General features: G+C 37.1%; 1 protein-coding gene across 2 annotated transcripts in view; it reads right to left on the bottom strand.

The window, feature by feature from the left end:
- Window positions 1-12,900, bottom strand: part of FANCD2 (FA complementation group D2) — a 51,046-nt gene that overhangs the window by 36,939 nt on the left and 1,207 nt on the right. For both annotated transcript variants that reach the window (XM_027522179.1, XM_027522180.1), the window contains exons 2-14: window positions 12,343-12,433; window positions 10,572-10,712; window positions 9,973-10,040; window positions 9,701-9,804; window positions 9,240-9,300; window positions 8,353-8,405; window positions 5,793-5,871; window positions 4,617-4,741; window positions 3,504-3,591; window positions 2,868-2,972; window positions 2,266-2,366; window positions 1,769-1,877; window positions 1,541-1,576 (exon numbers count right to left, since the gene is read on the bottom strand). In XM_027522179.1, the coding sequence (XP_027377980.1) occupies window positions 1,541-1,576; window positions 1,769-1,877; window positions 2,266-2,366; window positions 2,868-2,972; window positions 3,504-3,591; window positions 4,617-4,741; window positions 5,793-5,871; window positions 8,353-8,405; window positions 9,240-9,300; window positions 9,701-9,804; window positions 9,973-10,040; window positions 10,572-10,712; window positions 12,343-12,406 (1,134 nt within the window). In that variant the 5' untranslated portion in view covers window positions 12,407-12,433. The remainder of the gene's footprint in view (window positions 1-1,540; window positions 1,577-1,768; window positions 1,878-2,265; window positions 2,367-2,867; window positions 2,973-3,503; window positions 3,592-4,616; window positions 4,742-5,792; window positions 5,872-8,352; window positions 8,406-9,239; window positions 9,301-9,700; window positions 9,805-9,972; window positions 10,041-10,571; window positions 10,713-12,342; window positions 12,434-12,900) is intronic.

The raw sequence follows: 12,900 nt of genomic DNA, 5'->3' as shown, positions 1-12,900 counted from the left end.
AATAAAAATGAATTTACAGATACAGAGAATAAATTGGTGGTTGCCAGAGGTGATGGGAAGGAATTGGTAAAATGAGTAAAGGTACAAATTTCAGTTATAAAATAATTAAGTCACAGGGATGTAACGTACAGCATGGTGAATATAGTTACTGATACTGTATCACACATCTGAAAGCTGCTAAGAGAGTAGATCTTGCAAGTTCTTACCACAAATAAAAAAACTTGTACTAGCAGTGTACGGTGATGGAAATTAACCACTACTGCAGTGATCATTTTGCAAATGACTTATACAAATAACAAATCCTTGCATTGTATGTCTAATATAATATTATCAATTTATCAACTTTATCTCAATTAACATTAACATATATTGTTAGATGCTCTAATTAATAAAAACAAAAAACAACAAATTACTTGGGACATCCTTTCACTGATGGCCCAACTCAGACACTAAAATTAGGATAGATTATAGCAGAAAATACAGCTATTAAAAATGAAAATAGACAATGCAGAAGCACATAAAACATTTATGACACAATGTGAAGAGAAAAAAGTCAGAACACAAAATTATATTTATACAATGAATAGAAATCAGTAAAAATAGCTATGCAGGAAGCCAAGGGTTATGCAATAATAGTTGTCTTGGATATTCTGATCACCCTCCTATCCTGCCACCACAAAAAAAATGAGTTTTTCTTTATTTTATTCAATATCACAACAGCTTTCAAAATAGTCATCCAACAACTGAATAATTCAACTAACAAAACCCCCCAAAACAAGAGATTTCAACTAAAGAATATCCTTAAACGGAACCAATCAGCACATAAGGAACTCAATCTTCTGGCTTCCTGACTGAAGAAAGCATTTCCAGAGTTAAGATAGACTCAGTATCATGACCCTGATAACAGATGGACTGTTTGATTCACTCGTCAGGTAAAAGAAAGTAAAACATGAAATGCTACTATCTTGACAATTCCATGTGAAACTGGAGGAAGGGCAATCAGACAGAGGGACCTAAACACCTGACTCATGACCCAGGTGACTCCAGTGCTCATCTCCTCATGGGAGCTTCTTTGACTGCAGTTCACTGTGACTGTTTGGAATATTACTACTTCCCCTTGTGGATATTTTATTTCATTGTATTGCCAGAATAAAGACCATCTGGCAAGCCATCCTTTCAGATTATCTTCCTATCCCATGGATGGAGGAGCCTGGTGGGCTGCAATCCATGGGGTCGCTAGCAGTCAGACACGACTGAGCGACTTCACTTTCACTTTTCACTTTCATGCATTGGAGAAGGAAATGGCAACCCACTCCAGTGTTCTTGCCTGGAGAATCCCAGGGACGGAGGAGCCTGGTGGGCTGCCGTCTATGGGGTCGCACAGAGTCGGACACGACTGAAGTGACTTAGCAGCAGCAGCAGCAGAGCAGCTGCAAAAGGATGACTGGAAGATCCCAGGCCAAACAGCAGGGAGGAAAGCCAGGCAATATCACTAATTTTACATCTATAATATTTAACATTCATAGAAGAGGAACATTACCTTGTGTTCAGCCTCTGAGGGGGTCCTTTCAATTGCCTGGAAAAACAAGGGTCACAAAAATATTACAACACATAAGAACACGTTTGAACCAATCTGCTCATCTGGCAAACCATCATCTATTATTTCTACTTGATTGACTTTCAAGACTTTTATTTCAACTACCTTTACTTATATATCCATGACTGATTGCCAGCCACTTCTTCCTCAATGTTCAAAGATCTCACTCACCTTAATCCAGGCTTCTGAAATGATTTTCTCATATCTAATAGCTGACTTTATTACATCGAAGAGAAGAGTAACACAGTCTTGACTGCTATTTTCTTGATTTCCTGAAAAACTACAAGTAGCAGAGGGAAAGGAAATCCTTCTTACCAGAGAAGGACCTGTAAGATCTAGATTCCTGCTTACTAGGCATGTGCCTTAAAACTATTCACAATTTCATGTGTAAAATAGCTAATAAAAATTTATTGCAGTCTATCAGAGATTGATGTGAATAGCAAAGGGAATACACACACACACACACACACACACACTCACTCATGTACATATACATACTTATACATATAAATATTATTTGAAAAATAATAGTAATATATTATTATGATATTACTACATAATTTGTAGTTGTAAATATTAAGATCTTCTGTCCTGGCTCCACAATAAATGTCAAAAAACTTTCCTTGCTCATGTGAGAAAAAGGGTGGTAACTGTCCATGAGTTTATACCTTGTTTGTCCTTTATTTCTCAACCTGCTTAGAGAAACCTGGAACTGTGAAGGCAAAATACAGTGCTGCAGATCCAACTTCTCTCGAAGCTCAGAAATTACCTACAGCAAATAAATGTGTTAGCTGTGTGTTCTGATCATTCACAGCAGCTAGGCACAATCTATTTTTCCAACAGAAGAATCATAACATTCTCCTCAAAGACTGAGGAAGAATTATTAAATGAATTATTAAACAATGCAGTTTGAAAGAGACAGTTGATGAAAATAACTAATGCAACTATAGTACGTCATGCTCCTTAAAAGTCCAGAATTCCTTGAGGCATTACACTGAAATAGCAAATATAACCTATAGCGGCTAATACAGAACAATAAGTCTGACTAGTAGATCCATTCTCTCCCTTGAATACTATCTGGACTAATTAGCATTATCAGTTAGTTTCAGGACAGAGAAGAGGAATCAGAACCTTTTAAACAATTTATCTTGATATATTTTCCTCTAGGTTAGGCTTCTTTTCACTGCTGAGTTTCACAAGAGCACCACAACTATTCTCTGTACTGTCCAGGATCTAATACCCTAGTGTTTGTTAGGAAACAGCAGAGTACCTCAAGTGCATCTGTGGGGGTTACGGAATGAAGAATGAATTTGATGATCACAGGTAGGTCGTCCAAACTGACAGATGACAGCTTACCCATCACTAACTGGCGGACCTAAACACAAAAAACACAAAATCTTACATATTTCCATGTTAATATCACAATCTAGTAACGACTCATTAGGTAAAATTAGAAAAATTATTTCTCTCAGCTTCTCACTTGCACTTTCAGAAGAAAAACACATTTTACTTTTTTCCAAATTACCAGCTCTCAACTGTTAATGCTACGGCTTCTTCAAAAACAGAGAGGCGATTAATATGAAAGTTATTATCTTACATTTTGGAGTCTGAATTTTCCACTGGTTACAGAAAGCCATAAAAATTTGTTATTACTATGGGAACAGTTTGTAAATATGCAGGCAACACAGACAATTTCCACTAAAATTTACGGCTTAAAAACAAACAGTTCATCTATCACAGCGTAGCACATAAAATTCACCAAAAAAAAAAAGAATAGGTGTCTTTCAGCACTGTTTCAAAATGAAATTTTCATTATATACAATTGGTCCAGGGCAATGAATGACTGATATTGGTTCTGGGAGGTGAGAAGACTAGTTCTGTTTCTGGAGAGCAAAGTCCTCCGTACCTTAGTCAGGAGCTTTGACTCAAGTTGGAGGCTAGAAAGGACATCCAGGATCGGGACGGTGAGCAGAGTATTCTCTGTTAGAAGGTCGCTGGGAACAGTGGAAAAGAAATTATCCAACTTTTAACAGAATTGAGCAAGTAATGACTTGGGAAAATCATCCAAGGATGGGAAGAGAGGATATACTTAGCTCCCATTAAATTCTATTTGTAGTATGTTTCATTAAAATTCTCTTGAGTAAAAAAAATACATGCACATTTTGAAAAATTCAAACAACAAGAAACCCTATCTCATCATACCCTCTACTCAGAGGAAACCACTGTTGAGATTTGGTCCATATCCTTCCTCAGAAAAGGAAAAAGAAAAGCCACAATTACAATAAAGTGGGATAAATATGATACCTATATGTGCAGGGTGCTACAGTAGCATAGAGTAGAGAAGGACAGCAATGGATTCTAAGAGAAAGTTATACAAAAGGACAGGCAGGCAAAGGGAGGGGTATAGGGCTATACACAGAAGGAGCAGTCTGCCCAAAAGTACAAAGGCAAGAAATCTCTAGACCTTTTCGGAGATAGCTTTACAGATAACTACAGAAAAGGAGGTATTACAAATTGAAGTTTTTAATTACTTCTAGGATAAATACACAGTTGCATTACCCCTTCTTCGTTACTGCTCTATCAATGAGAATTTTTCACATAAATGTCAGAAAGCAATGGATCTGACACAACAATGTGCATTAGAATTAATCATTTAGGGACCAAAGAACGTTGATGTTTAATAGGTTCCACAAACCATCTGGATGTGCAGTCATGATTGAGGACACCCGTGGGTACAGGAAATGCTAACAAAACAAAAAAAAAATGCTAATAAAGGAAAGTTTACGTCTCCACAGATCAAATTTATATACCTAATCCTAAGCCAGACTTCATATTCACAACAGATACATACGCCTACTTAAATATATATTATTAGAAAAACAAGCCACATTCAATATCCCAGTAAGACAAGTATCATTCTCTTTTATCCAGAAACACAGTATTATTACTCTTTTTATACTGCGGCAATAGGCTCCCAGAGTGAAGGCTTGCTCAAGCTGGCAACAAGGTGCTTACCCACCTGAGCTCTTTCCCCACATCAGCATGCTGGGAATCCCCTAGGATCTCAGGTAGGCTGATGACAAAGTCATGTTGTAGGCACAGCGGAGCAACACTGATCAGCTGCATGATCTTGGTGGTAAGATCCTGCAGTGGAGGACACTATTATAAGAACTGTAACACAGTATCCAGAATAGAGAAAGACTTCCTACTCCCAAAATATAGAGCTGGAATTATTTTGTGTACAATATGACAACTACACATACATCCAAGCTCAAAATCTAAAATCAAAAGTAAATCACCTAGAGATTTTTCATAAATGAGATGGTATCTATATTAAAAAAAAAAAGTAGGCCGGATGGCATATTATCTAATATCTTTATTTCACTTAATATTTACATCTCTATTTCCTTTTTTAAAAGGTAGGGATCTGTTGCTCAAGGATACACAATTAAGAAGTGCCAGACCCAAAATTCCAGCCCAGATGAGACTCCAAAACTTATGTTCTTTCAAATAAAGATTTAGCCTTTGAATGTGACAAAACTTAGTAGAATGATTTTAAGAACTCTAAAGAATAAGCAAAAGGCTCAAAACAGATTCATCTTTACCAAGGTACTTAATAACAAAACTCCCAAAGAAATTTTCCTCAATATATAATTAAATCAACACATCTGCAGTGAAGTAGGATGGTTTCAGACCTCACTTTTTTTGAGAAATAAAACATAATAATCTCTGTATTTTGAGAAATTCGTGAATTCCTTACAAATAATTAATTTAATAAATCACATCCAGTCATCACAGTTATGGGCTTCCCTAGTGGCTAAGCTGGTAAAGAACCTGCCTGCAATGCAGAAGACCTGGGTTCGATCCCTAGGTTGGGAAGATGCCTTGGAGAAAGTAAAGGCTACCCACTCTAGTATTCTGGCCTGGAGAATTCCATGGACTATCCATGGGGTTGCAAAGAGTCGGACAAGACTCTTCACTTCCATCACAGTGAGATATATTTCTGTTTTTTGAAGACATTTAAAGGATGAAATAACCATGACTTTCAAACTACGAAAGCTAAAAAAGCTAATGGATAGAAGAATATGAATTTCCTGTCTAGAAAGGCAAAAAACCCTGCAAATTCCAAAGGTTTGGTGTTAAGTGCAGAAAACACTCTCTAAAGACAAGAGACCAAAAAAGTACCCAAGCCTACCTTACTATCCACAACTCGGTCCAGCCACTTTAGCTGATTGATGATGAGTCGAGGCATGCTGATTCCATCACTGTTCACTCTGAAATGTTAGAGTGGATGAAAAATCAGGAACATAGCCTGTCTGACCTACACAGCAGCAAACATTAATACTGCATATAACATCTCAGTCATTCAATTAACATTGGCTTAAAGTTCAACATTCAGAAAATGAGATCATGGCATCTGGTCATATCACTTCATGGGAAATAGATGGGGAAACAGTGCCAGACTTTATTTTTGGGGGCTCCAAAATCACTGCAGATGGTGACTGCAGCCATGAAATTAAAAGACGCTTACTCCTTGGAAGGAACGTTATGACCAAACTAGATAGCATATTAAAAAGCAGAGACATTACTTTGCCAACAAAGGTCCATCCAGTGAAGGCTATGGTTTTTCCAGTGGTCATGTATGGATGTGAGAGTTGGACTGTTAAGAAAGCTGAGCACCGAAGAATTGATGCTTTTGAACTGTGGTGCTGGGGAAGACTCTTGAGAGTCCCTTAGACTGCAAGGAGATCCAACCAGTCCATTCTGAAGGAGATTAGCCCTGGGATTTCTTTAGAAGGAATGATGCTAAAGCTGGAACTCCAGCACTGTGACCACCTCATGCGAAGAGTTGACTCATTGGAAAAGACTGATGCTGGGAGGGATTGGGGGCAGGAGAAGTGGATGACAGAGGATGAGATGGCTGGATGGCATCACCGACTCGATGAACATGAGTTTGAGTGAACTCCGGGAGTTGGTGATGGACAGGGAGGCCTGGCGTGCTACAATTCATGGGATCGCAAAGAGTAGGACACGACTGAGTGACTGAACTGAAATGAAACATTAACCACGGGTTGCACGCTGTGCTAGACACACAGATGATACCAAAAAAACATAGGACATATGCATATATGTTGAGAAAGATGTCTGGAAGAAGATGCACTGAACTGTTAATGACTATATCTGGAGAGGGTTGAGAGGGGAAGAAAGGTCTGGAGAGTATCTGTTAAAATACATGAACAATTTTTAAAATAAAGATTATTAATAAATTGGGTAAGAGAAATTATTTTTAAAAAGTAAAAACTAATTACCTAGATGTGATAAGTACTGAAACAGCAGAATATTTTTTACTGGTATAGAAACCTAGGTCAGATGAGATTATGTCTGTGAAAGTATTAAAAACCATCCATATATGGATGAAAAAAAGTTGACTCAGTACTATTTCCCGTAAGATGACAGTCTTTGCCTTCTTCCCAGCCTCCTATGTCTAAGTTTTGGATTACCTCCAGCTCCTCTTCTTGACAACACTTTCAATTTTTGTTTATAATAGTCAAGTTTAACTACTAAAAAAGACTAGCCAGGACACAAATCATCTAGTGCAATCCATTTAGGCAAAGCATGAATTTTTAAAGATAAACCTTCAAGTTTACTATTATTACATATAAGACACTGAAAAGGCACATTTTAAAAGGGAGAAAATTAAAATGACCCAAATCCTCTCATCCAGAGATGTCCATCACTGACATACATATGTCTATGTAAATGTATATGTATGAATTTTTGTTAACAAAATATTGAGTGAATTGTAAATGACTTGCAACCTGAATTTTTTTAATTAAATGGTATTATATAACCCTTTTTACAATTTTTAATATCCACATGATATCCCTATACTAATTTACTTAACCAATCCCTTATACTTAAAAATCTGTTTATAATTTTTATTTTAAACAGCAATAATATTCATTACTGTTTTCATTCAGAGCTATTACCTTAGGATAAATTAGGATGTACAGCTGAACATAAAGCAAAATCTAAGGTTATGATACACACAACCTCCTGATCTTCAGAGTGATTACAATGCTTTATATATGTTTACCAGTGATGTATGAACTGGCTTGTTAATTACACTCAACAAGGGAGATCCTTTGAGAGTAAAAAATATTATTTGAAATTGTCATCTTTGATTATTAATGAACTTGTGCATTAAAAAAACATTTAATGCTCTTATATTTCTTCTCTGTGAATTATCTATTCATGATCTTTATCTACTTTTCTATTAGGCTGCTCTTTTTTCCTAACTTTTTTTTTTTAATAAAACAAACAAACAAAGTGTTTGTTTTTCTTTTTTGGCCATGTCATATGGCTTGCAGGATATTAGTCCCCACACAGGGATAAAACCTGGGCCCCTGATAGTGAAAGCCTGGAATCTTAACCATTAAAGTACATTTCTAAAAAATGGCAGCACACGTACAGTATAAAACTGAAAAGGTAAAGAACAGCATTCAGACAATATCTGACTCCAGCCAACTGGCTCCCCTCCTTGGAAACAATCACTACCACCAGTTTACCGTGCATTCTTCTAGGAATACATAAGACACGCTACTAAAATTTCAAAAGAGTCACCACAGTTAAACTTGAGTAGTTACTTAAAAATCTGGAGTCATGATAAATATGATCTTCAGAGGTACCAATGATGTTTCAGAGCAATCTTTTCAGAGAAACGTAAGTACACCAGGATGTATAACTTCACTTACTTTTCAAAAAGAAATTCTGGCAACTTTTCAAATAAGACTTTGATAATGGCAGGCTAAAAAAGAAAACATAGGGAGTTAGGAGATGGTCTCGAAATGTACAAAAGAAATGTACAACCAGCGGTAATTCTCTCCATCAAGATTCTTGGAGGCAAAAACCTGCTATAATTGAAATGCTCATTTTTAAGAATGTCCACATGAATGCTGCCTATATTTTGAACAGAACCTGCTGGAATACAAAAATCTGTCAATAACCCACCCTCTGAAAAATTGCAAAATGACTATCAAGGGAACACTAAAATAATCAGATAATCAATAGTATGATTAATTATAATGAGAACTGTTAACCCATGACATGCAAATTTTAACAGATTATCAAATAGTTTGCAAGAAAGATTTCTCTTCAGGGGAACAAGAGAGTTCCTATAGATTTAAGTAAACTAAATGATATTCAAGATTTCCAATGAAAAGGAAAAGAGAATGCTAAGATTAACAGTGGGACAGACTGTCTACTAAATAGAGAGGCAGAGAGAAGGAAAATGGCAAAATCTAGTTAATAAGCAAATACAAAGCTAAATGGGAGATGATGCAGATGTGAATATAGCAGAGACATACATGGTATACAGACCACATAGCATGAAGCTTTACAAAACAGGAAGCAGAGGCTGACCGGACAAATGAGACTTCAGGATATAATAGGCAAATCAGCTCAGTCCAAACCACAGATATTGCTCTCCAGATTCATCTCAGCAACAGGGCTGTGGGAAACTGCTACAAACTCAAATGCTTCTATTACCCCTGCTCTACCCCGTGCTCCAGCCATTTATACTTGGGCATACACCACAAATCACATCCATGAGATGTTCACACAAAAAGTGGCACAGCCTCACCTGTAATATGTCAATCCCCAGAAGCAATTTAATGAGGCTCTTACAGTAAGATGTGCCCGTGCTGTTAAAAAAAAAGAGAGAAATTTGTTTTCTGTTTTGTGTTACGGTTTTTATTATCCTTTGTCCATAAAATTGGTTAAATACGTAATTTTTTAGGAGAAACTATCCTGTTGGAGAAGAAGTACAGCACATGAGAAGACAGTTCTTAAGTCACAGAGAGGTAAAGAGTTGAAATTTTCACCAACAGAGGTGAGATACATTTTAAAAAACATTTTAAAAAACATTCTGGATTCTTAGTATCCTGAACTTAATAATTTAAAGGTTAGGCTAAAACTCTGAGAAAAAGAGAGCTATAAATCAAAACCAAATTCCAAAAAAACCTGCATTCTATCCAACCTCCCCACACCCCCCAATCCAACCGGTGTAAAATTTCAGCAAGACTCGACGACTCATCTCCACACCTGGTTTCCTCATCCTGCACACGTTCACAAGACAAAAGGCAGTTCCTGAAACTGTCTTGGTCCTCAATGTAAGACTCCAGGCCACTAACGAACTCTTCTATTATCTTGGTAACATTCAAAGAAAACAAGAGTAAAAATTTTAGTTTAACATTTGCTGTGGGTTAAATAAAATCATTCTAGCACATTCAACTCTATGCCAGTGACTTTAAATTCCCAACTGAAGAGTACTGCTGGCAAAAAAAAAAAAACAGCACTAGGGAGAAAATACATACTGTGGGATAAGAAGGATGTTTCCTCAGAGTCTGAAAGAGTTTCTTTTGGAAAACGATTTGATCCACAGCTATAAGAAAAGAAGACGAGTTGGTCCCCAGTGTCTTGAACACTCCTGACTATTGTCTCCCTTTCCTAAGACCTAGGTTCCTGTCTGATGAAACCAATAAAGGTATTCCCAACCTAATAAACTCACAGCAGAACAGAATTAGCATTAGTAAAGGATAGCTACTAAGTATTTTAAAAAGATGCCATACCCTTAACTGAATGGGATAATCTATGCTCCTAAAGTAGGGCCTTATATGGCTTTATTTATAAATTTTCCTCTGAAATTAATTCTGACCCAGATAAATACTCTCTGGGTATTTATTTTTTCACAAGAAAACAAAGTAATACTATATATAACATTCTTAAAAAAAAAAAAAAAGAACTAGACATACTTTACTTAACATTCATTAACTAAAATGTAATTTCAGTTTCATCCTTGTCTCCAGACAGATGGTGCTCCCATTTCTAATCTTCACTGCCTCTCTAGAAAATCCATTATTCAGTTCTGAGCCCTTTCACTATACCCAGATAAAAGATTTTCATTAAACATTACCTAGTTGGTTCTGACTCTCTCCGGTTTTAAGAGTAATTCCTGATGCCTTAAGAAACTTTACAAAGACATTGTCATTTTCTTCAACTTCATTGTGAACATGAGATTTCTTTGTCTTTTTGGAAAGTGGTTGCTTCCTGGCTTCTGAAAATTGAAAAAAATTTCAAGAATTCGACAAAGAGTAGAGCAAAGCTTAAAATGTAAACCCTAGAATAATACCTAGGCTAGTTGATGGGTTCCTGAGAGACTATACTGGAACTGATGCTGCAGTGAAATTTTATCTCTAACAAGGGTCAGCAATAATGGCTTGCAGACAAACAAAACAATTAACAAACAGAATTATTTTCACCTATTAAGTTTTCTTTTGAAGAATTCAAAATATGCCACCTCTAACAAGAATAACCATAGAAATGGTTTCCACCCAAATTCTAAAGCAGCCAGGGTCTCTCATGTACTCTACAAACCACTGCATTAGAATCACTGAGAAGCTTATTGGAAGCATATTCTTAGGTCACATCCCAGACGTACAAAATCAAAATTTCAAGGCTAGAGCCTGGGAATCTAAATTTTTAATAATTCATATTCTGCAGGTAATAATCCTTACTCCCACCGAAGCTTGAGAACCAATGATAAGGATGCAGAGGTGGAAGAATGTGACAGATTCGCCTACGTCTTATCTTTGAGTACAAAGTCTAGACTGATTTCACCCCAAGGCTTTCAATCCATGAGAAGTAATTAAAAAAAATAAGCAAACATAAACAAAAAGGTACCTGAGGTTCAGTATGATTATCTACTCTTCTCCCTTAATGAAGCAATGTTAGAATTGCCTTAATAGAGTAGATGAATATAATAAACAAAAGACTGTCAACCACTTCTCATAGGAATACTTAGGGCTTCTGTCAGTTGCATTCTCATTATAGACAGAGTCTGTCCTCTTTCTTTGCCTCTGGCGTGTTTGCTTTGATATGATGCTATTCCTTTCTGTATCACCATCACAGCATTTATTGAGATCATAAATTTTTTTAAGGGAGGAAAGATGACCAAAAGATTTTTAAAGGGTTAGGGGCTTCCCTGGTGGCTCAGATGGTAAAGAAGCTGCCTGCAACACAGGAGACCCAGGTTTAATCCCTGGGTCAGGAAGATCCCCTGGAGAATGGAATGGCTACACACTCCAGTATTCTTGCCTGGAGAACTCCATAGACAGAGGAGCCTGGTGGGCTACAGTCCATGAGGGTCCCGATGAATCGGACACGACTGAGTGACTAACACAACAACTGTTTGGGGCTTCCCTGGTGGCTCAGTTGGTACAGAATCCGCCTGCAATGCGGGAGACCTGGGTTCAATCCTTGAGTTGGGAAGACCCCCTGGAGGGCATGACAACTCATTCCAGTATTCTTGCCTGGAGAATCCCCAAGGACAGAGGAGCCTGGTGGGTTGCAGTCCATGGGGCTGCAAACAGTTGGACACGACTGACGACTAAGCACAGACTATGTAGTTATCTTTGTGTCCCAGCACCTGAAGGACGTACGATAGATAAGTTCTTACGTCTGTAGATTCCACTTATGTGGAGACTGAAGCTCACAGACTATAGGCATGCCCAAAGTCATACATGCAATTAGAGGTAGAAATTCCAAATCTCTTGACACTGGACTGTGTGTGTCCTATCTATTAAGACTTGATGACTCCCAACACTTGAAAGGAGGAACTTTATATCCCTTTTAGTGCCTCACACATTTGCTACAAAAAATAAAGCAACAAATGATTAGACACTTACCAGAGGCATCTTCTGTCAGGCTCTCTTTATTCTCTGACACTGATAGTTTTCTTTTGGAAATCATTCTGACCAGTCTTCTTCAGTTAAATTACTTTGCAGAACAAATCAGAGAACATAAGTTACTCTGTAGAAGCTAGATAAATTCTGAGAAGTTAAAAATATTAGCTCAAAGAAAACAATTAATGCTCTATCCAAAACCAAAGACTTCACAAAATGCTATCTAAAGCCAGATCTTGAGAAAATTTCAACTCCTCTTTCTGGTCAATACTTGCTTACTTTCACGACTTGTTTACCTAGTTGCCTCTTTAGCCAGATCACTTTTCTCTTGCTGAAGAATAAAACCCATAGTTCTCTGACATTGAAGATCCTTCACCATTTAGCCCCAATCTACTATTCCTTTAACTCATTAATCCAGAACTCCAATGTTGAGGACTGGGCTAGGTGTTGGGGTTACATTTGTGAACCAAAAATGATTCCTGCTCCAACTGAAATGCTGTTATCTGCCTGGAAATTACTCCATCTCCTTAAAGTCTCAATCAAATGTCTTCTTCCTTGAAA

The sequence above is a fragment of the Bos indicus x Bos taurus genome, chromosome 22, assembly GCF_003369695.1.
Source record: "Bos indicus x Bos taurus breed Angus x Brahman F1 hybrid chromosome 22, Bos_hybrid_MaternalHap_v2.0, whole genome shotgun sequence".
In the NCBI taxonomy this organism is placed as follows: domain Eukaryota; kingdom Metazoa; phylum Chordata; class Mammalia; order Artiodactyla; family Bovidae; genus Bos; species Bos indicus x Bos taurus.
The sequence above is the reverse complement of the archived record's forward strand: the minus strand, read 5'-3'. Positions and strand labels throughout refer to the sequence as shown.